This window comes from Ranitomeya imitator, chromosome 9 (genome assembly GCF_032444005.1).
Source record: "Ranitomeya imitator isolate aRanImi1 chromosome 9, aRanImi1.pri, whole genome shotgun sequence".
NCBI lineage: Eukaryota > Metazoa > Chordata > Amphibia > Anura > Dendrobatidae > Ranitomeya > Ranitomeya imitator.
The window spans coordinates 18068944-18090016 of record NC_091290.1 but is presented as its reverse complement, the minus strand read 5'-3'; the positions used below and the strand labels follow the sequence as shown (position 1 = coordinate 18090016).

At 43.0% G+C, this 21073-nt stretch overlaps 1 protein-coding gene across 2 annotated transcripts in view; it reads left to right on the top strand.

Moving 5' to 3' along the window:
• The first annotated feature begins 2403 nt into the window (after positions 1–2403).
• Positions 2404–21073, top strand: part of PRDM11 (PR/SET domain 11) — a 42550-nt gene continuing 23880 nt past the window's right edge. For both annotated transcript variants that reach the window (XM_069739894.1, XM_069739893.1), the window contains exon 1: positions 2404–2550. In XM_069739894.1, the coding sequence (XP_069595995.1) occupies positions 2494–2550 (57 nt within the window). In that variant the 5' untranslated portion in view covers positions 2404–2493. The remainder of the gene's footprint in view (positions 2551–21073) is intronic.

Below are 21073 nucleotides of genomic sequence, written 5' to 3'. Positions count from 1 at the left end.
ACTGCCCTATGTAGTATAATATGACTGCTATCATACTGCCCTATGTAGTATAATATGACTGCTATCATACTGCCCTATGTAGTATATGACTGCTATCATACTGCTCCTATGTAGTATAATATGACTGCTATCACACTGCCCTATGTAGTATAATATGACTGCTATCATACTGCCCTATGTAGTATAATATGACTGCTATCATACTGCCCTATGTAGTATAATATGACTGCTATCACACTGCCCTATGTAGTATAATATGACTGCTATCACACTGCCCTATGTAGTATTATATGACTGCTATCATACTGCCCTATGTAGTATAATATGACTGCTATCATACTGCCCTATGTAGTATAATATGACTGCTATCATACTGCCCTATGTAGTATATGACTGCTATCATACTGCCCTATGTAGTATTATATGACTGCTATCATACTGCCCTATGTAGTATTATATGACTGCTATCATACTGCCCTATGTAGTGTTATATGACTGCTATCATACTGCCCTATGTAGTATTATATGACTGCTATCATACTGCCCCTATGTAGTATAATATGACTGCTATCACACTGCCCCTATGTAGTATAATATGACTGCTATCATACTGCCCTATGTAGTATTATATGACTGCTATCATACTGCCCCTATGTAGTATAATATGACTGCTATCACACTGCCCCTATGTAGTATAATATGACTGCTATCATACTGCCCTATGTAGTATTATATGACTGCTATCATACTGCCCTATGTAGTATAATATGACTGCTATCATACTGCCCTATGTAGTATAATATGACTGCTATCATACTGCCCTATGTAGTATAATATGACTGCTATCATACTGCTCCTATGTAGTATAATATGACTGCTATCATACTGCCCCTATGTAGTATAATATGACTGCTATCATACTGCCCTATGTAGTATAATATGACTGCTATCATACTGCCCTATGTAGTATTATATGACTGCTATCATACTGCCCTATGTAGTATTATATGACTGCTATCATACTGCCCTATGTAGTATTATATGACTGCTATCATACTGCCCTATGTAGTATTATATGACTGCTATCATACTGCCCCTATGTAGTATTATATGACTGCTATCATACTGCCCTATGTAGTATTATATGACTGCTATCATACTGCCCCTATGTAGTATAATATGACTGCTATCATACTGCCCTATGTAGTATATGACTGCTATCATACTGCCCTATGTAGTATTATATGACTGCTATCATACTGCCCTATGTAGTATTATATGACTGCTATCATACTGCCCTATGTAGTATTATATGACTGCTATCATACTGCTCTATGTAGTATTATATGACTGCTATCATACTGCCCCTATGTAGTATAATATGACTGCTATCACACTGCCCCTATGTAGTATAATATGACTGCTATCATACTGCCCTATGTAGTATTATATGACTGCTATCATACTGCCCCTATGTAGTATAATATGACTGCTATCACACTGCCCCTATGTAGTATAATATGACTGCTATCATACTGCCCTATGTAGTATTATATGACTGCTATCATACTGCCCTATGTAGTATAATATGACTGCTATCATACTGCTCCTATGTAGTATAATATGACTGCTATCATACTGCCCCTATGTAGTATAATATGACTGCTATCATACTGCCCTATGTAGTATAATATGACTGCTATCATACTGCCCTATGTAGTATAATATGACTGCTATCATACTGCCCTATGTAGTATAATATGACTGCTATCATACTGCCCTATGTAGTATTATATGACTGCTATCATACTGCCCTATGTAGTATTATATGACTGCTATCATACTGCCCTATGTAGTATTATATGACTGCTATCATACTGCCCCTATGTAGTATTATATGACTGCTATCATACTGCCCTATGTAGTATTATATGACTGCTATCATACTGCCCCTATGTAGTATTATATGACTGCTATCATACTGCCCTATGTAGTATTATATGACTGCTATCATACTGCCCCTATGTAGTATTATATGACTGCTATCATACTGCCCTATGTAGTATTATATGACTGCTATCATACTGCCCCTATGTAGTATTATATGACTGCTATCATACTGCCCTATGTAGTATTATATGACTGCTATCATACTGCCCCTACATAGTGAGGAGCACCCTTCCACTGTGCGGGGGTTACACGGAGCAGGGATCCCACCACCCATCAGTAGCAGCAGGCAGCGCTGCAGGGGTTAACAGGCAGCAGTCGGAGACCTGACCCTACAGGGGACGAGTGCAGCACTGCACCTCCCAGCAGGCGGCGGCAGCACGGCGGGGGTTAATGAGCGGCCGGTGCTCGGGGGTCCGGCTCTGCCCCGCACACGCCGGTTCTTCCTCCGTCCCCGTCATTTCCTGTGGAAGAAGATGGTGGTCACAGCTGGCAGCGGCGGAGGGGAGATGAGGAGCCGGCACCGCTGAGCCCCGCACACCCCCCATGGCGGGTACCCCACCCCCGGCCCGGGGACCCTCTAATCCGGAGGCGCCCGGAGAGGTGAGGATCCGCACTAGCCAATGTGGCGAGTGGCCTGACGGGCGACTGCGTGGCAGACAGCGGGGCGGAGAGACACCTGCGCCGCCACACAGAGGGCCGGGGACGGACACAGGGGCTGGGGGCTGCCGGGTGTCGGGGGTCCCTGGGTGCAGGGATCGGCGGGACCGCGCACAGCCTTTTACCAATGCGCGTTCCCGTTGGTTTTTGGCACAGTCGATACTGAGTATAGCTCCGCCTCTGTTCTGCGAATGACAGGAGCGGCAGCCAATGACACCATGAAAGGCGTGGCTAAGTAAGTGTATGTGCACTGAGGGGGCGTGGTTGAAGTAGGAAAAGGCGGGGTCATAAACCAGGTGGGCTCTGGGTGCAGCAGAGAGAAGAGGCCCTGTGAGGTCAGGGTGAGGGAGGGTGTCATATTCCTGCTGTGTGTGCAACATCCGGCCCTGCCTGGGCTCACACTGCCCGTGTCACCGTGCTGCACAGCTGTATACTGCTATACTACTACAGTATATGTAATACTGCCTGTGTCACCGAGCTGCACAGCTGTATACTGCTATACTACTACAGTATATGTAATACAGCCCGTGTCACCGAGCTGCACAGCTGTATACTGCTACTACACTGCTATACTACTACAGTATACATAATACTGCCCGTGTCACCGAGCTGCACAGCTGTATACTGCTATACTACACTGCTATACTACTACAGTATACATAATACTGCCCGTGTCACCGAGCTGCACAGCTGTATACTGCTACTACACTGCTATACTACTACAGTATATATAATACTGCCCGTGTCACCGAGCTGTACTACTGTATACTGCTCCTATACTGCTATACTACACTGCTATACTACTACAGTATATATAATACTGCCCGTGTCACCGAGCTGTACTACTGTATACTGCTCCTATACTGCTATACTACTACAGTATATATAATACTGCCCGTGTCACCGAGCTGCACAGCTGTATACTGCTACTACACTGCTATACTACTACAGTATACATAATACTGCCCGTGTCACCGAGCTGCACAGCTGTATACTGCTACTACACTGCTATACTACTACAGTATATGTAACATAGTAACATAGTAACATAGTTAGTAAGGCCGAAAAAAGACATTTGTCCATCCAGTTCAGCCTATATTCCATCATAATAAATCCCCAGATCTACGTCCTTCTACAGAACCTAATTGTATGATACAATATTGTTCTGCTCCAGGAAGACATCCAGGCCTCTCTTGAACCCCTCGACTGAGTTCGCCATCACCACCTCCTCAGGCAAGCAATTCCAGATTCTCACCGCCCTAACAGTAAAGAATCCTCTTCTATGTTGGTGGAAAAACCTTCTCTCCTCCAGACGCAAAGAATGCCCCCTTGTGCCCGTCACCTTCCTTGGTATAAACAGATCCTCAGCGAGATATTTGTATTGTCCCCTTATATACTTATACATGGTTATTAGATCGCCCCTCAGTCGTCTTTTTTCTAGACTAAATAATCCTAATTTCGCTAATCTATCTGGGTATTGTAGTTCTCCCATCCCCTTTATTAATTTTGTTGCCCTCCTTTGTACTCTCTCTAGTTCCATTATATCCTTCCTGAGCACCGGTGCCCAAAACTGGACACAGTACTCCATGTGCGGGCTAACTAGGGATTTGTACAGAGGCAGTATAATGCTCTCATCATGTGTATCCAGACCTCTTTTAATGCACCCCATGATCCTGTTTGCCTTGGCAGCTGCTGCCTGGCACTGGCTGCTCCAGGTAAGTTTATCATTAACTAGGATCCCCAAGTCCTTCTCCCTGTCAGATTTACCCAGTGGTTTCCCATTCAGTGTGTAATGGTGACATTGATTCCTTCTTCCCATGTGTATAACCTTACATTTATCATTGTTAAACCTCATCTGCCACCTTTCAGCCCAAGTTTCCAACTTATCCAGATCCATCTGTAGCAGAATACTATCTTCTCTTGTATTAACTGCTTTACATAGTTTTGTATCATCTGCAAATATCGATATTTTACTGTGTAAACCTTCTACCAGATCATTAATGAATATGTTGAAGAGAACAGGTCCCAATACTGACCCCTGCGGTACCCCACTGGTCACAGCGACCCAGTTAGAGACTATACCATTTATAACCACCCTCTGCTTTCTATCACTAAGCCAGTTACTAACCCATTTACACACATTTTCCCCCAGACCAAGCATTCTCATTTTGTGTACCAACCTCTTGTGCGGCACGGTATCAAACGCTTTGGAAAAATCGAGATATACCACGTCCAATGACTCACCGTGGTCCAGCCTATAGCTTACCTCTTCATAAAAACTGATTAGATTGGTTTGACAGGAGCGATTTCTCATAAACCCATGCTGATATGGAGTTAAACAGTTATTCTCATTGAGATAATCCAGAATAACATCCCTCAGAAACCCTTCAAATATTTTACCAACAATAGAGGTTAGACTTACTGGCCTATAATTTCCAGGTTCACTTTTAGAGCCCTTTTTGAATATTGGCACCACATTTGCTATGCGCCAGTCCTGCGGAACAGACCCTGTCGCTATAGAGTCACTAAAAATAAGAAATAATGGTTTATCTTTTACATTACTTAGTTCTCTTAGTACTCGTGGGTGTATGCCATCCGGACCCGGAGATTTATCTATTTTAATCTTATTTAGCCGGTTTCGCACCTCTTCTTGGGTTAGATTGGTGACCCTTAATATAGGGTTTTCATTGTTTCTTGGGATTTCACCTAGCATTTCATTTTCCACCGTGAATACCGTGGAGAAGAAGGTGTTTAATATGTTAGCTTTTTCCTCGTCATCTACAACCATTCTTTCCTCACTATTTTTTAAGGGGCCTACATTTTCAGTTTTTATTCTTTTACTATTGATATAGTTGAAGAACAGTTTGGGATTAGTTTTACTCTCCTTAGCAATGTGCTTCTCTGTTTCCTTTTTGGCAGCTTTAATTAGTTTTTTAGATAAAGTATTTTTCTCCCTATAGTTTTTTAGAGCTTCAATGGTGCCATCCTGCTTTAGTAGTGCAAATGCTTTCTTTTTACTGTTAATTGCCTGTCTTACTTCTTTGTTTAGCCACATTGGGTTTTTCCTATTTCTAGTCCTTTTATTCCCACAAGGTATAAACCGCTTACACTGCCTATTTAGGATGTTCTTAAACATTTCCCATTTATTATCTGTATTCTCATTTCTGAGGATATTGTCCCAGTCTACCAGATTAAGGGCATCTCTAAGCTGTTTAAACTTTGCCTTCCTAAAGTTCAATGTTTTTGTGACTCCCTGACAAGTCCCCCTAGTGAAAGACAGGTGAAACTGCACAATATTGTGGTCGCTATTTCCTAAATGCCCGACCACCTGCAGATTTGTTATTCTGTCAGGTCTATTAGATAGTATTAGGTCTAAAAGTGCTGCTCCTCTGGTTGGATTCTGCACCAATTGTGAAATATGTAATACTGCCTGTGTCACCGTGCTGCACAGCTGTATACTGCTATACTACTACAGTATATGTAATACAGCCCGTGTCACCGAGCTGCACAGCTGTATACTGCTATACTACTACAGTATATGTAATACAGCCCGTGTCACCGAGCTGCACAGCTGTATACTGCTATACTACTACAGTATATGTAATACAGCCCGTGTCACCAAGCTGCACAGCTGTATACTGCTATACTACTACAGTATATATAATACTGCCTGTGTCACCGAGCTGCACAGCTGTATACTGCTATACTACTACAGTATATATAATACAGCCCGTGTCACCGAGCTGCACAGCTGAATACTGCTACTACACTGCTATACTACTACAGTATATAAAATACTGCCTGTGTCACCGAGCTGTACTACTATATACTGCTACTACACTGCTATACTACTACAGTATATATAATACTGCCTGTGTCACCGAGCTGTACTACTGTATACTGCTCCTACACTGCTATACTACTACAGTATATATAATACTGCCCGTGTCACAGAGCTGCACAGCTGTATACTGCTACTACACTGCTATACTACTACAGTATATATAATACTGCCCGTGTCACAGAGCTGCACAGCTGTATACTGCTACTACACTGCTATACTACTACAGTATATATAATACTGCCTGTGTCACCGAGCTGTACTACTGTATACTGCTACTACACTGCTATACTACTACAGTATATATAATACTGCCCGTGTCACCGAGCTGCACAGCTGTATACTGCTACTACACTGCTATACTACTACAGTATATGTAATACTGCCCGTGTCACCGAGCTGCACAGCTGTATACTGCTACTACACTGCTATACTACTACAGTATATATAATACTGCCTGTGTCACCGAGCTGTACTACTGTATACTGCTACTACACTGCTATACTACTACAGTATATATAATACTGCCCGTGTCACCGAGCTGTACTAATGTATACTGCTGCTACACTGCTATACTACTACAGTATACATAATACTGCCCGTGTCACCAAGCTGCACAGCTGTATACTGCTACTACACTGCTATACTACTACAGTATATATAATACTGCCTGTGTCACCGAGCTGTACTAATGTATACTGCTGCTACACTGCTATACTACTACAGTATACATAATACTGCCCGTGTCACCGAGCTGCACAGCTGTATACTGCTACTACACTGCTATACTACTACAGTATATATAATACTGCCCGTGTCACCGAGCTGCACAGCTGTATACTGCTACTACACTGCTATACTACTACAGTATATATAATACTGCCCGTTTCACCGAGCTGCACAGCTGTATACTGCTACTACACTGCTATACTACTACAGTATATATAATACTGCCCGTGTCACCGAGCTGCACAGCTGTATACTGCTACTACACTGCTGTTGTGAATTCTGTGGCAGAGCTCCCTCCTGTGGTCACAAGTGGTACTTCGGCTGATTCTCTCTGTGAGCTTCCGTTGGGGGAGGGAAGTGGTACTGCGGCTTCTGAGTTTCCTCCCTCAGGTGATGTGGTGAGGTCGTTAGGTGCTGCTCTACTTAACTCCACCTAGTGCTTTGATCCTGGCTTCCTGTCAATGTTCCAGTATTGGACTTGTTTTCCTCCTGGATCGTTCCTGTGGCCTGCTGCTCTGCATAGCTAAGTTTTCCTTTGCTATTTTGTTTGCTTTTCTTCTGTCCAGCTTATCTATTTGTTTGCTGGAAGCTCTGGGATGCAGAGGGTGTACCTCCGTGCCGTTAGTTCGGTACGGAGGGTCTTTTTACCCCCTTTGCGTGGTTTTTAGGGTTTTGTGTTGACCGCAAAGTTACCTTTCCTATCCTCGCTCTGTTCAGAAAGTCGGGCCTCACTTTGCTGAATCTATTTCATCTCTACGTTTGTCTTTTCATCTTAACTCACAGTCATTATATGTGGGGGGCTGCCTTTTCCTTTGGGGTATTTCTCTGAGGCAAGGTAGGCTTATTTTCTATCTTCAGGCTAGCTAGTTTCTCGGCTGTGCCGAGTTGCATAGGTAGCGTTAGGCGCAATCCACGGCTGCCTCTAGTGTTGTTGGAGAGGATCAGGGATTGCGGTCAACAGAGTTCCCACGTCTCAGAGCTCGTTCTATGATTTTGGGTTATTGTCAGATCACTGTATGTGATCTGACCGCTATGTCCATTGTAGTACTGAATTGCCTAATCATAACAGTACAGGAAGCCAAAAGTACTAATGATTCTCAATAGAGGGAAGAAAGAAGTTCTGAGACCATTTTTTTTTCTCTGCACTGTGTTTTGCCTTTTTTTCCCCTAGACATTTGGGTGGTTCAGGACACAGGTGTAGCAATGGACATTAGAAGTCTGTCTTCATGTGTGGATCAGCTCTCGGCAAGAGTACAAAAGATTCAAGACACTATTGATCAGAAATCTATGTTAGAACCAAGAATTCCTATTCCTGATTTGTTTTTTGGTGATAGAACTAAGTTTCTGAGTTTCAAATATAATTGTAAACTATTTCTAGCTTTGAAACCTCGCTCCTCTGGTGATCCAGTTCAACAGGTTTTGATCATTATTTCTTTTTTGCGTGGCGACCCTCAGGACTGGGCATTTTCTCTTGCGCCAGGAGATCCTGCATTAAGTAATATCGATGCATTTTTTTCTGGCGCTCGGATTGCTGTACGATGAGCCTAATTCTGTGGATCAGGCAGAAAAAAATTTGCTGGCTCTTTGTCAGGGTCAGGATGAGATAGAGGTATATTGTCAGAAATTTAGAAAGTGGTCCGTACTCACTCAGTGGAATGAATCTGCGCTCGCAGCTATTTTCAGAAAGGGTTTCTCTGAAGCCCTTAAGGATGTCATGGTGGGATTTCCTATGCCTGCTGGTTTGAATGAGTCTATGTCTTTGGCCATTCAGATTGGTCGACGCTTGCGTGAGCGCAAATCTGTGCACCATTTGGCGGTATTACCTGAGCTTAAACCTGAGCCTATGCAGTGCGATAGGACTTTGACCAGAGTTGAACGGCAAGAACACAGACGTCTGAATGGGCTGTGTTTCTACTGTGGTGATTCCACTCATGCTATCTCTGATTGTCCTAAGCGCACTAAGCGGTTCGCTAGGTCTGCCACCATTGGTACGGTACAGTCAAAATTTCTTTTGTCCGTTACCTTGATCTGCTCTTTGTCATCGTTTTCTGTCATGGCATTTGTGGATTCAGGCGCTTCCCTGAATTTGATGGACTTGGAGTATGCTAAGCGTTGTGGGTTTTTCTTGGAGCCCTTGCAGTGTCCTATTCCATTGAGAGGAATTGATGCTACACCTTTGGCCAAGAATAAGCCTCAGTACTGGACCCAGCTGACCATGTGCATGGCTCCTGCACATCAGGAGGTTATTCGCTTTCTGGTGTTGCATAATCTGCATGATGTGGTCGTGTTGGGGTTGCCATGGCTACAAGTCCATAATCCAATATTAGATTGGAAATCCATGTCGGTGTCCAGCTGGGGTTGTCAGGGGGTACATGGTGATGTTCCATTTCTGTCAATTTCGTCATCCACCCCTTCTGAGGTTCCAGAGTTCTTGTCTGATTACCGGGATGTATTTGATGAGCCCAAGTCCGATGCCCTACCTCCGCATAGGGATTGTGATTGTGCTATCAATTTGATTCCTGGTAGTAAGTTCCCAAAAGGCCGATTGTTTAATTTATCTGTGCCTGAGCACGCCGCTATGCGCAGTTATGTGAAGGAGTCCCTGGAGAAGGGGCATATTCGCCCGTCATCGTCGCCATTAGGAGCAGGGTTCTTTTTTGTAGCCAAGAAGGATGGTTCGCTGAGACCTTGTATAGATTACCGCCTTCTAAATAAGATCACGGTTAAATTTCAGTACCCCTTGCCGCTGTTATCTGATTTGTTTGCTCGGATTAAGGGGGCTAGTTGGTTCACCAAGATAGATCTTCGTGGTGCGTATAATCTTGTGCGAATTAAGTGAGGCGATGAATGGAAAACTGCATTTAATACGCCCGAGGGTCATTTTGAGTATCTAGTAATGCCATTCGGACTTGCCAATGCTCCATCAGTGTTTCAGTCCTTTATGCATGACATCTTCCGTGAGTACCTGGATAAATTCCTGATTGTGTACTTGGATGACATTTTGATCTTCTCGGATGATTGGGAGTCTCATGTGAAGCAGGTCAGAACGATTTTTCAGGTCCTGCGTGCTAATTCTTTGTTTGTGAAGGGATCAAAGTGTCTCTTTGGTGTGCAGAAGGTTTCATTTTTGGGGTTCATCTTTTCCCCTTCTACTATCGAGATGGATCCTGTTAAGGTCCAAGCCATCCATGATTGGACTCAGCCGACATCTCTGAAAAGTCTGCAAAAGTTCCTGGGCTTTGCTAATTTTTATCGTCGCTTCGTCTGCAATTTTTCTAGTATTGCTAAACCATTGACCGATTTGACCAAGAAGGGTGCTGATGTGGTCAATTGGTCTTCTGCTGCTGTGGAAGCTTTTCAAGAGTTGAAGCGTCGTTTTTCTTCTGCCCCTGTGTTGTGTCAACCAGATGTTTCGCTTCCGTTCCAGGTCGAGGTTGATGCTTCTGAGATTGGAGCAGGGGCTGTTTTGTCGCAGAGAGGTTCTGATTGCTCAGTGATGAAACCATGTGCCTTCTTTTCCAGGAAGTTTTCGCCTGCTGAGCGAAATTATGATGTGGGCAACCGAGAGTTGCTGGCCATGAAGTGGGCATTCGAGGAGTGGCGTCATTGGCTTGAAGGAGCTAAGCATCGCGTGGTGGTATTGACTGATCATAAGAACTTGACTTATCTCGAGTCTGCCAAGCGGTTGAATCCTAGACAGGCTCGTTGGTCGCTGTTTTTTGCCCGTTTTGACTTTGTGATTTCGTACCTTCCGGGCTCTAAAAATGTGAAGGCGGATGCTCTGTCTAGGAGTTTTGTGCCTGACTCTCCGGGTGTATCTGAGCCGGCGGGTATCCTCAAGGAAGGAGTAATTGTGTCTGCCATCTCCCCTGATTTGCGGCGAGTGCTGCAAAAATTTCAGGCTAATAAACCTGATCGTTGTCCAGCGGAGAAACTGTTTGTCCCTGATAGGTGGACGAATAAAGTTATCTCTGAGGTTCATTGTTCGGTCTTGGCTGGTCATCCTGGAATCTTTGGTACCAGAGATTTGGTGGCTAGATCCTTTTGGTGGCCGTCTCTGTCGTGGGATGTGCGTACTTTTGTGCAGTCCTGTGGGATTTGTGCTCGGGCTAAGCCCTGCTGTTCTCGTGCCAGTGGGTTGCTTTTGCCCTTGCCAGTCCCGAAGAGGCCTTGGACACATATCTCTATGGATTTTATTTCAGATCTTCCCGTTTCTCAAAAGATGTCAGTCATTTGGGTGGTCTGTGATCGCTTTTCTAAGATGGTCCATTTGGTACCCTTGTCTAAATTGCCTTCCTCCTCTGATTTGGTGCCATTGTTCTTCCAGCATGTGGTTCGTTTGCATGGCATTCCAGAGAATATCGTTTCTGACAGAGGTTCCCAGTTTGTTTCGAGGTTTTGGCGAGCTTTTTGTGGTAGGATGGGCATTGACTTGTCTTTTTCCTCGGCTTTCCATCCTCAGACTAATGGCCAGACCGAACGAACCAATCAGACCTTGGAAACATATCTGAGATGTTTTGTTTCTGCTGATCAGGATGACTGGGTGTCCTTTTTGCCTTTGGCTGAGTTCGCCCTTAATAATCGGGCCAGCTCGGCTACCTTGGTTTCGCCATTTTTCTGCAACTCTGGGTTCCATCCTCGTTTCTCGTCAGGACAGGTTGAGTCTTTGGACTGTCCTGGTGTGGATACTGTGGTGGACAGGTTGCAGCAGATTTGGACTCAGGTAGTGGACAATTTGACCTTGTCCCAGGAGAAGGCTCAACGTTTTGCTAATCGCAGACGCCGTGTGGGTCCCCGACTTCGTGTTGGGGATCTGGTTTGGTTATCTTCTCGTCATATTCCTATGAAGGTTTCCTCTCCTAAGTTTAAACCTCGTTTCATTGGTCCGTATAGGATTTCTGAGGTTCTTAATCCTGTGTCTTTTCGTCTGACCCTTCCAGATTCTCTTTCCATACATAACGTATTCCATAGGTCATTGTTGCGGAGATACGTGGCCCCTATGGTTCCATCTGTTGACCCTCCTGCCCCGGTTTTGGTGGAGGGGGAGTTGGAGTATATTGTGGAGAAGATTTTGGATTCTCGTGTTTCAAGACGGAAACTCCAGTATCTGGTTAAGTGGAAGGGTTATGCTCAGGAAGATAATTCCTGGGTCTTTGCCTCTGATGTCCATGCTCCCGATCTTGTTCGTGCCTTTCATGTGGCTCATCCTGGTCGGCCTGGGGGCTCTGGTGAGGGTTCGGTGACCCCTCCTCAAGGGGGGGGTACTGTTGTGAATTCTGTGGCAGAGCTCCCTCCTGTGGTCACAAGTGGTACTTCGGCTGATTCTCTCTGTGAGCTTCCGTTGGTGGAGGGAAGTGGTACTGCGGCTTCTGAGTTTCCTCCCTCAGGTGATGTGGTGAGGTCGTTAGGTGCTGCTCTGCTTAACTCCACCTAGTGCTTTGATCCTGGCTTCCTGTCAATGTTCCAGTATTGGACTTGTTTTCCTCCTGGATCGTTCCTGTGGCCTGCTGCTCTGCATAGCTAAGTTTTCCTTTGCTATTTTGTTTGCTTTTCTTCTGTCCAGCTTATCTATTTGTTTGCTGGAAGCTCTGGGACGCAGAGGGTGTACCTCCGTGCCGTTAGTTCGGTACGGAGGGTCTTTTTGCCCCCTTTGCGTGGTTTTTAGGGTTTTGTGTTGACCGCAAAGTTACCTTTCCTATCCTCGCTCTGTTCAGAAAGTCGGGCCTCACTTTGCTAAATCTATTTCATCTCTACGTTTGTCTTTTCATCTTAACTCACAGTCATTATATGTGGGGGGCTGCCTTTTCCTTTGGGGTATTTCTCTGAGGCAAGGTAGGCTTATTTTCTATCTTCAGGCTAGCTAGTTTCTCGGCTGTGCCGAGTTGCATAGGTAGCGTTAGGCGCAATCCACGGCTGCCTCTAGTGTTGTTGGAGAGGATCAGGGATTGCGGTCAACAGAGTTCCCACGTCTCAGAGCTCGTTCTATGTTTTTGGATTATTGTCAGATCACTGTATGTGCTCTGACCTCTATGTTCACTGTGGTACTGAATTGCTTAATCATAACACACTGCTATACTACTACAGTATATATAATACTGCCTGTGTCACCGAGCTGTACTACTGTATACTGCTACTACACTGCTATACTACTACAGTATATATAATACTGCCTGTGTCACCGAGCTGCACAGCTGTATACTGCTACTACACTGCTATACTACTACAGTATATATAATACTGCCCGTGTCACCGAGCTGCACAGCTGTATACTGCTACTACACTGCTATACTACTACAGTATATATAATACTGCCCGTGTCACCGAGCTGTACTACTGTATACTGCTACTACACTGCTATACTACTACAGTATACATAATACTGCCTGTGTCACCGAGCTGCACAGCTGTATACTGCTACTACACTGCTATACTACTACAGTATATATAATACTGCCCGTGTCACCGTGCTGTACTACTGTATACTGCTACTACACTGCTATACTACTACAGTATATATAATACTGCCCGTGTCACCGAGCTGCACAGCTGTATACTGCTACTACACTGCTATACTACTACAGTATATATAATACTGCCTGTGTCACCGAGCTGTATACTGCTACTACACTGCTATGCTACTACAGTATATATAATATTGCCTGTGTCACCGAGCTGTACTACTGTATACTGCTACTACACTGCTATACTACTACAGTATATATTATACTGCCTGTGTCACCGAGCTGCACAGCTGTATACTGCTACTACACTGCTATACTACTACAGTATATATAATACTGCCTGTGTCACCGAGCTGCACAGCTGTATACTGCTACTACACTGCTATACTACTACAGTATATATAATACTGCCTGTGTCACCGAGCTGCACAGCTGTACTACTGTATACTCTATTACACTGCTATACTACTACAGTATGTATAATACTGCCTGTGTCACCGTGCTGCACAGCTGTACTACTGTATACTGCTACTACACTGTTATACTACTACAGTATATATAATATTGCGTGTGTCACCGAGCTGTACTACTGTATACTGCTACTACACTGCTATACTACTACAGTATATATAATACTGCCTGTGTCACCGAGCTGCACAGCTGTATACTGCTATTACACTGCTATACTACTACAGTATATATAATACTGCCAGTGTCACCGAGCTGCACAGCTGTACTACTGTATACTCTACTACACTGCTATACTACTACAGTATATATAATACTGCCTGTGTCACCGATCTGCACAGCTGTACTACTGTATACTGCTACTACACTGCTATACTACTACAGTATATATAATACTGCCTGTGTCACCGAGCTGCACAGCTGTGCTACTGTATGCTCTACTACACTGCTATACTGCTACAGTATATAATACTGCCCGTGTCACCGATCTGCACAGCTGTACTACTGTATACTGCTACTACACTGCCATACTGCTACAGTATATATAATACTGTCTGTGTCACCGTGCTGCACAGCTGTACTACTGTATGCTCTACTACACTGCTATACTACTACTGTGTGTATATACTCAATACACTGCTATATACACACAGTTGTAGTATACTCAATACACTGCTATACTACTACTGTGTGCATATACTCATACTATACTGCTATACTACTGTGTGTATATACTCAATACACTGCTATACTACTACTGTGTGTATATACTCAATACACTGCTATACTAATACTGTGTGTATATACTCAATACACTGCTATACTACTACTGTGTGTATATACTCAATACACTGCTATACTACTACTGTGTGTATATACTCAATACACTGCTATATACACACAGTTGTAGTATACTCAATACACTGCTATACTACTACTGTGTGCATATACTCAATACACTGCTATACTACTACTGTGTGTATATACTCAATACACTGCTATACTACTACTGTGTGTATATACTCAATATACTGCTATACTACTACTGTGTGTATATACTCAATATACTGCTATACTACTACTGTGTGTATATACTCAATATACTGCTATACTACTACTGTGTGTATATACTCATAGTACACTGCTATACAACTACTGTGTGTATATACTCCTACTACACTGCTATACTACTACTGTGTGTATATACTCAATACACTGCTATACTACTACTGTGTGTATATACTCCTACTACACTGCTATACTACTACTGTGTGTATATACTCAATACACTGCTATACTACTACTGTGTGTATATACTCATAGTACACTGCTATACTACTACTGTGTGTATATACTCATACTACACTGCTATACTACTACTGTGTGTATATACTCAATACACTGCTATACTACTACTTTGTGTATATACTCAATACACTGCTATACTACTACTTTGTGTATATACTCAATATACTGCTATACTACTACTGTGTGTGTATATACTCATAGTACACTGCTCTACTACTACTGTGTGTATATACTCAATACACTGCTATACTACTACTTTGTGTATATACTCAATATACTGCTATACTACTACTGTGTGTATATACTCATAGTACACTGCTATACTACTACTGTGTGTATATACTCCTACTACACTGCTATACTACTACTGTGTGTATATACTCAATACACTGCTATACTACTACTTTGTGTATATACTCCTACTACACTGCTATACTACTACTTTGTGTATATACTCAATACACTGCTATACTACTACTTTGTGTATATACTCCTACACTGCTATACTACTACTGTGTGTATATACTCAATACACTGCTATACTACTACTGTGTGTATATACTCAATACACTGCTATACTACTACTTTGTGTATATACTCAATACACTGCTATACTACTACTTTGTGTATATACTCAATACACTGCTATACTACTACTGTGTGTATATACTCAATACACTGCTATACTACTACTGTGTGTATATACTCATAGTACACTGCTAGAAGGCGTCAGGGACCTCCTAACCCCTATCTTAACGAGGACAAGGATGCAGTGGAGAGAAGACAGTGAGGTAACAGACTGGGGGCAGCACAGAGCATTTAAGGTACTTGACTGCAGTGATGTGTGCCTGATGGAAGGATCGGCTCTGAGACGAATCAGGGGTGTAGCTATACAAGGTGCAGAGGTAGAAGTCACTCGCTGACCCTAGTACCGGAAGGGGCTCAAATACTCCTCAAACCACATAAGAAGATGGTAATATTCTAAATGTCACATAATAGACCAGACGTCTGTTAAGATTTTGCACAGGGGTCTAGGAGCTTCAATATATGCCATGGGGTTGTGTCTTATCTCCCATGAGACCAACGGATCGGGCGTGTTAAAATTCAATATGTCTGATCCATTTTTCCCCTAACATCTGTCATTGGCGAAGAGTCAGGACACCCCCTATCCACGTTGACGTAACGTAATAAGTGGGCTTGTGTGACCACCCTTTAGTATATTCTGCCTATTGCCCACCTTATTTCCTGTCTGGGTCACCACCCATCTGAACACCTAGAGCTTCCCATACTGAAACAGCGACCGTTGTTAGAATTTTTTTCATAAATCGGTCACGTGAAAATAAGAAACTTTGTATGTATGTATAATACTGCCTGTGTCACCGTGCTGCACAGCTGTACTACTGTATACTGCTACTACACTGTTATACTACTACAGTATATATAATATTGCGTGTGTCACCGAGCTGTACTACTGTATACTGCTACTACACTGCTATACTACTACAGTATATATAATACTGCCTGTGTCACCGAGCTGCACAGCTGTACTACTGTATACTGCTACTACACTGCTATACTACTATAGTATATATAATACTGCCTGTGTCACCGAGCTGCACAGCTGTATACTGCTATTACACTGCTATACTACTACAGTATATATAATACTGCCAGTGTCACCGAGCTGCACAGCTGTACTACTGTATACTCTACTACACTGCTATACTACTACAGTATATATAATACTGCCTGTGTCACCGATCTGCACAGCTGTACTACTGTATACTGCTACTACACTGCTATACTACTACAGTATATATAATACTGCCTGTGTCACCGAGCTGCACAGCTGTGCTACTGTATGCTCTACTACACTGCTATACTGCTACAGTATATAATACTGCCCGTGTCACCGATCTGCACAGCTGTACTACTGTATACTGCTACTACACTGCCATACTGCTACAGTATATATAATACTGTCTGTGTCACCGTGCTGCACAGCTGTACTACTGTATGCTCTACTACACTGCTATACTACTACTGTGTGTATATACTCAATACACTGCTATATACACACAGTTGTAGTATACTCAATACACTGCTATACTACTACTGTGTGCATATACTCATACTATACTGCTATACTACTGTGTGTATATACTCAATACACTGCTATACTACTACTGTGTGTATATACTCAATACACTGCTATACTAATACTGTGTGTATATACTCAATACACTGCTATACTACTACTGTGTGTATATACTCAATACACTGCTATACTACTACTGTGTGTATATACTCAATACACTGCTATATACACACAGTTGTAGTATACTCAATACACTGCTATACTACTACTGTGTGCATATACTCAATACACTGCTATACTACTACTGTGTGTATATACTCAATACACTGCTATACTACTACTGTGTGTATATACTCAATATACTGCTATACTACTACTGTGTGTATATACTCAATATACTGCTATACTACTACTGTGTGTATATACTCAATATACTGCTATACTACTACTGTGTGTATATACTCATAGTACACTGCTATACAACTACTGTGTGTATATACTCCTACTACACTGCTATACTACTACTGTGTGTATATACTCAATACACTGCTATACTACTACTGTGTGTATATACTCCTACTACACTGCTATACTACTACTGTGTGTATATACTCAATACACTGCTATACTACTACTGTGTGTATATACTCATAGTACACTGCTATACTACTACTGTGTGTATATACTCATACTACACTGCTATACTACTACTGTGTGTATATACTCAATACACTGCTATACTACTACTTTGTGTATATACTCAATACACTGCTATACTACTACTTTGTGTATATACTCAATATACTGCTATACTACTACTGTGTGTATATACTCATAGTACACTGCTCTACTACTACTGTGTGTATATACTCAATACACTGCTATACTACTACTTTGTGTATATACTCAATATACTGCTATACTACTACTGTGTGTATATACTCATAGTACACTGCTATACTACTACTGTGTGTATATACTCCTACTACACTGCTATACTACTACTGTGTGTATATACTCAATACACTGCTATACTACTACTTTGTGTATATACTCCTACTACACTGCTATACTACTACTTTGTGTATATACTCAATACACTGCTATACTACTACTTTGTGTATATACTCCTACTACACTGCTATACTACTACTGTGTGTATATACTCAATACACTGCTATACTACTACTGTGTGTATATACTCAATACACTGCTATACTACTACTTTGTGTATATACTCAATACACTGCTATACTACTACTTTGTGTATATACTCAATACACTGCTATACTACTACTGTGTGTATATACTCATAGTACACTGCTAGAAGGCGTCAGGGACCTCCTAACCCCTATCTTAACGAGGACAAGGATGCAGTGGAGAGAAGACAGTGAGGTAACAGACTGGGGGCAGCACAGAGTATTTAAGGTACTTGACTGCAGTGATGTGTGCCTGATGGAAGGATCGGCTCTGAGACGAATCAGGGGTGTAGCTATACAAGGTGCAGAGGTAGAAGTCACTCGCTGACCCTAGTACCGGAAGGGGCTCAAATACTCCTCAAACCACATAAGAAGATGGTAATATTCTAAATGTCACATAATAGACCAGACGTCTGTTAAGATTTTGCACAGGGGTCTAGGAGCTTCAATATATGCCATGGGGTTGTGTCTTATCTCCCATGAGACCAACGGATCGGGCGTGTTAAAATTCAATATGTCTGATCCATTTTTCCCCTAACATCTGTCATTGGCGAAGAGTCAGGACACCCCCTATCCACGTTGACGTAACGTAATAAGTGGGCTTGTGTGACCACCCTTTAGTATATTCTGCCTATTGCCCACCTTATTTCCTGTCTGGGTCACCACCCATCTGAACACCTAGAGCTTCCCATACTGAAACAGCGACCGTTGTTAGAATTTTTTTCCTAAATCGGTCACGTGAAAATAAGAAACTTTGTAACACAACTTATCAAAGAGATTCTCTTCTTTCTATTCCGGGACTGATTCTCAAAATTCTCAAGTGAGCGGTATTGTGCCTTCGATGAATACAGATGTCCTCATTACTTGGACAGGAGACGACAGTTGGTGCTCATAAAGTTCTATGGAGATCTGTAGCTGACATTTCAGGAGAACCTGCAGCAGAATGCCTGTATCTGCTTCCAGCTCCTTCCATCACCTGTCATCTCCTTTCTCAGGAATGGGACAGTCTGTATTCACTGAAGACAGAAAATGACCAGTACAGAAGGAGAAAAGGCAGATTTCTCTTATAAGATACGTTACAAAGTTTCTTATTTTCATGTGTACTATTGATTTATGAAATAAACAGTTTTCATTGATGCTGTCCCGGGATGGATCTGCTGTTGTTACATGAATATTTAAAAAATAGCAATCACCAGGTCAAAAGTGGCCATTTTTGCTCTTATTGTATTCTCCCTGCTTCCCTGATTATTCTGTATTTTTCTTTTTTTTTAAAAAGAACCTGTCACCAGTTATTGATGTCTGAACTAAGACTAGCACCTTAATCCGCGCCTGTGCTGCATGTCATAAAAGGGTATCTAACTCCCTGATTATCCCTGTATACCGCCAAATACCTTTTTAAACTCTCCCATTTTTTATGTTAATCCTGCTGGTCTGGTCCAGTAGGCGTCCTTGCTGAGGAGACGATCCCTCCTACCGGCTTATGATCGCTGTCCTCCTGTTTTGGTTGATGTGGATGACCTGCGCCGGGCTGCGCACTTAGCTCTGGCCCACTGCCGGCAGAGCCGAAAACATTATGGCTCATGCACACTTACGTTCTATGCTCTGCCTGCAGTAGAGCACTTGCGCACTTATGATTTAACATAAGAGTGCACGCACTCTACTGCAGGCAGAGCTAAAACTTAAGTGTACATGCGCTCTACTGCAGGAAAAGCCTAAATCATAAGGGGACATGCACCCTACTGCAGCCAAAGCCAACTCTGCTCTCAGTAGGGCGCATGTGCACTTATGATTTAGGCTCTGCTGTCAGTAGGGCGCATGCGCACTTTTAATTTAGGCTCTGCCAGCAGTAGTAGGCGCGTATGCACTTATGATTTAGGCTCTTCCGGCAGTAGTAGGCGCGTATGCACTTATGATTTAGGCTCTGCCAGCAGTAGTAGGCGCATGTGCACTTTTTATTTAGGCTCTGCCGGCAGTAGGGCACATGCGCACTTATATATGGTCTAGCCCATTTTGGCTCTCACTGAAGAGCTGGAGGAAGGTGAGTTTAAGTGCTCCTTTCATTTTGGTGTTGGTGCTGTGTGGCGGCCATTGTTGCTGTGGCTTTGTGCTGGTGGGGCGGCGCAGTCTGGAGTCTTGGGGACTCAGTCTTGCAGCATGGGTGCTGTGGGGCAACAGGCCGTCCGCCCTGCTGGTGCATGGCCGCTGTGGCGGTGGGCGCCGCACGGCTCCGCTCCGTTAGGGCGATAGGACCCACTACGAGGTTTGCCGTGAAGGGGCAGTGGGCTTCATACAGTCTGATCAGAATGTTAAACTGAAAACCTCATATTCAGTTATATTAATTTTTGCCTAGCGGCTTTAGATC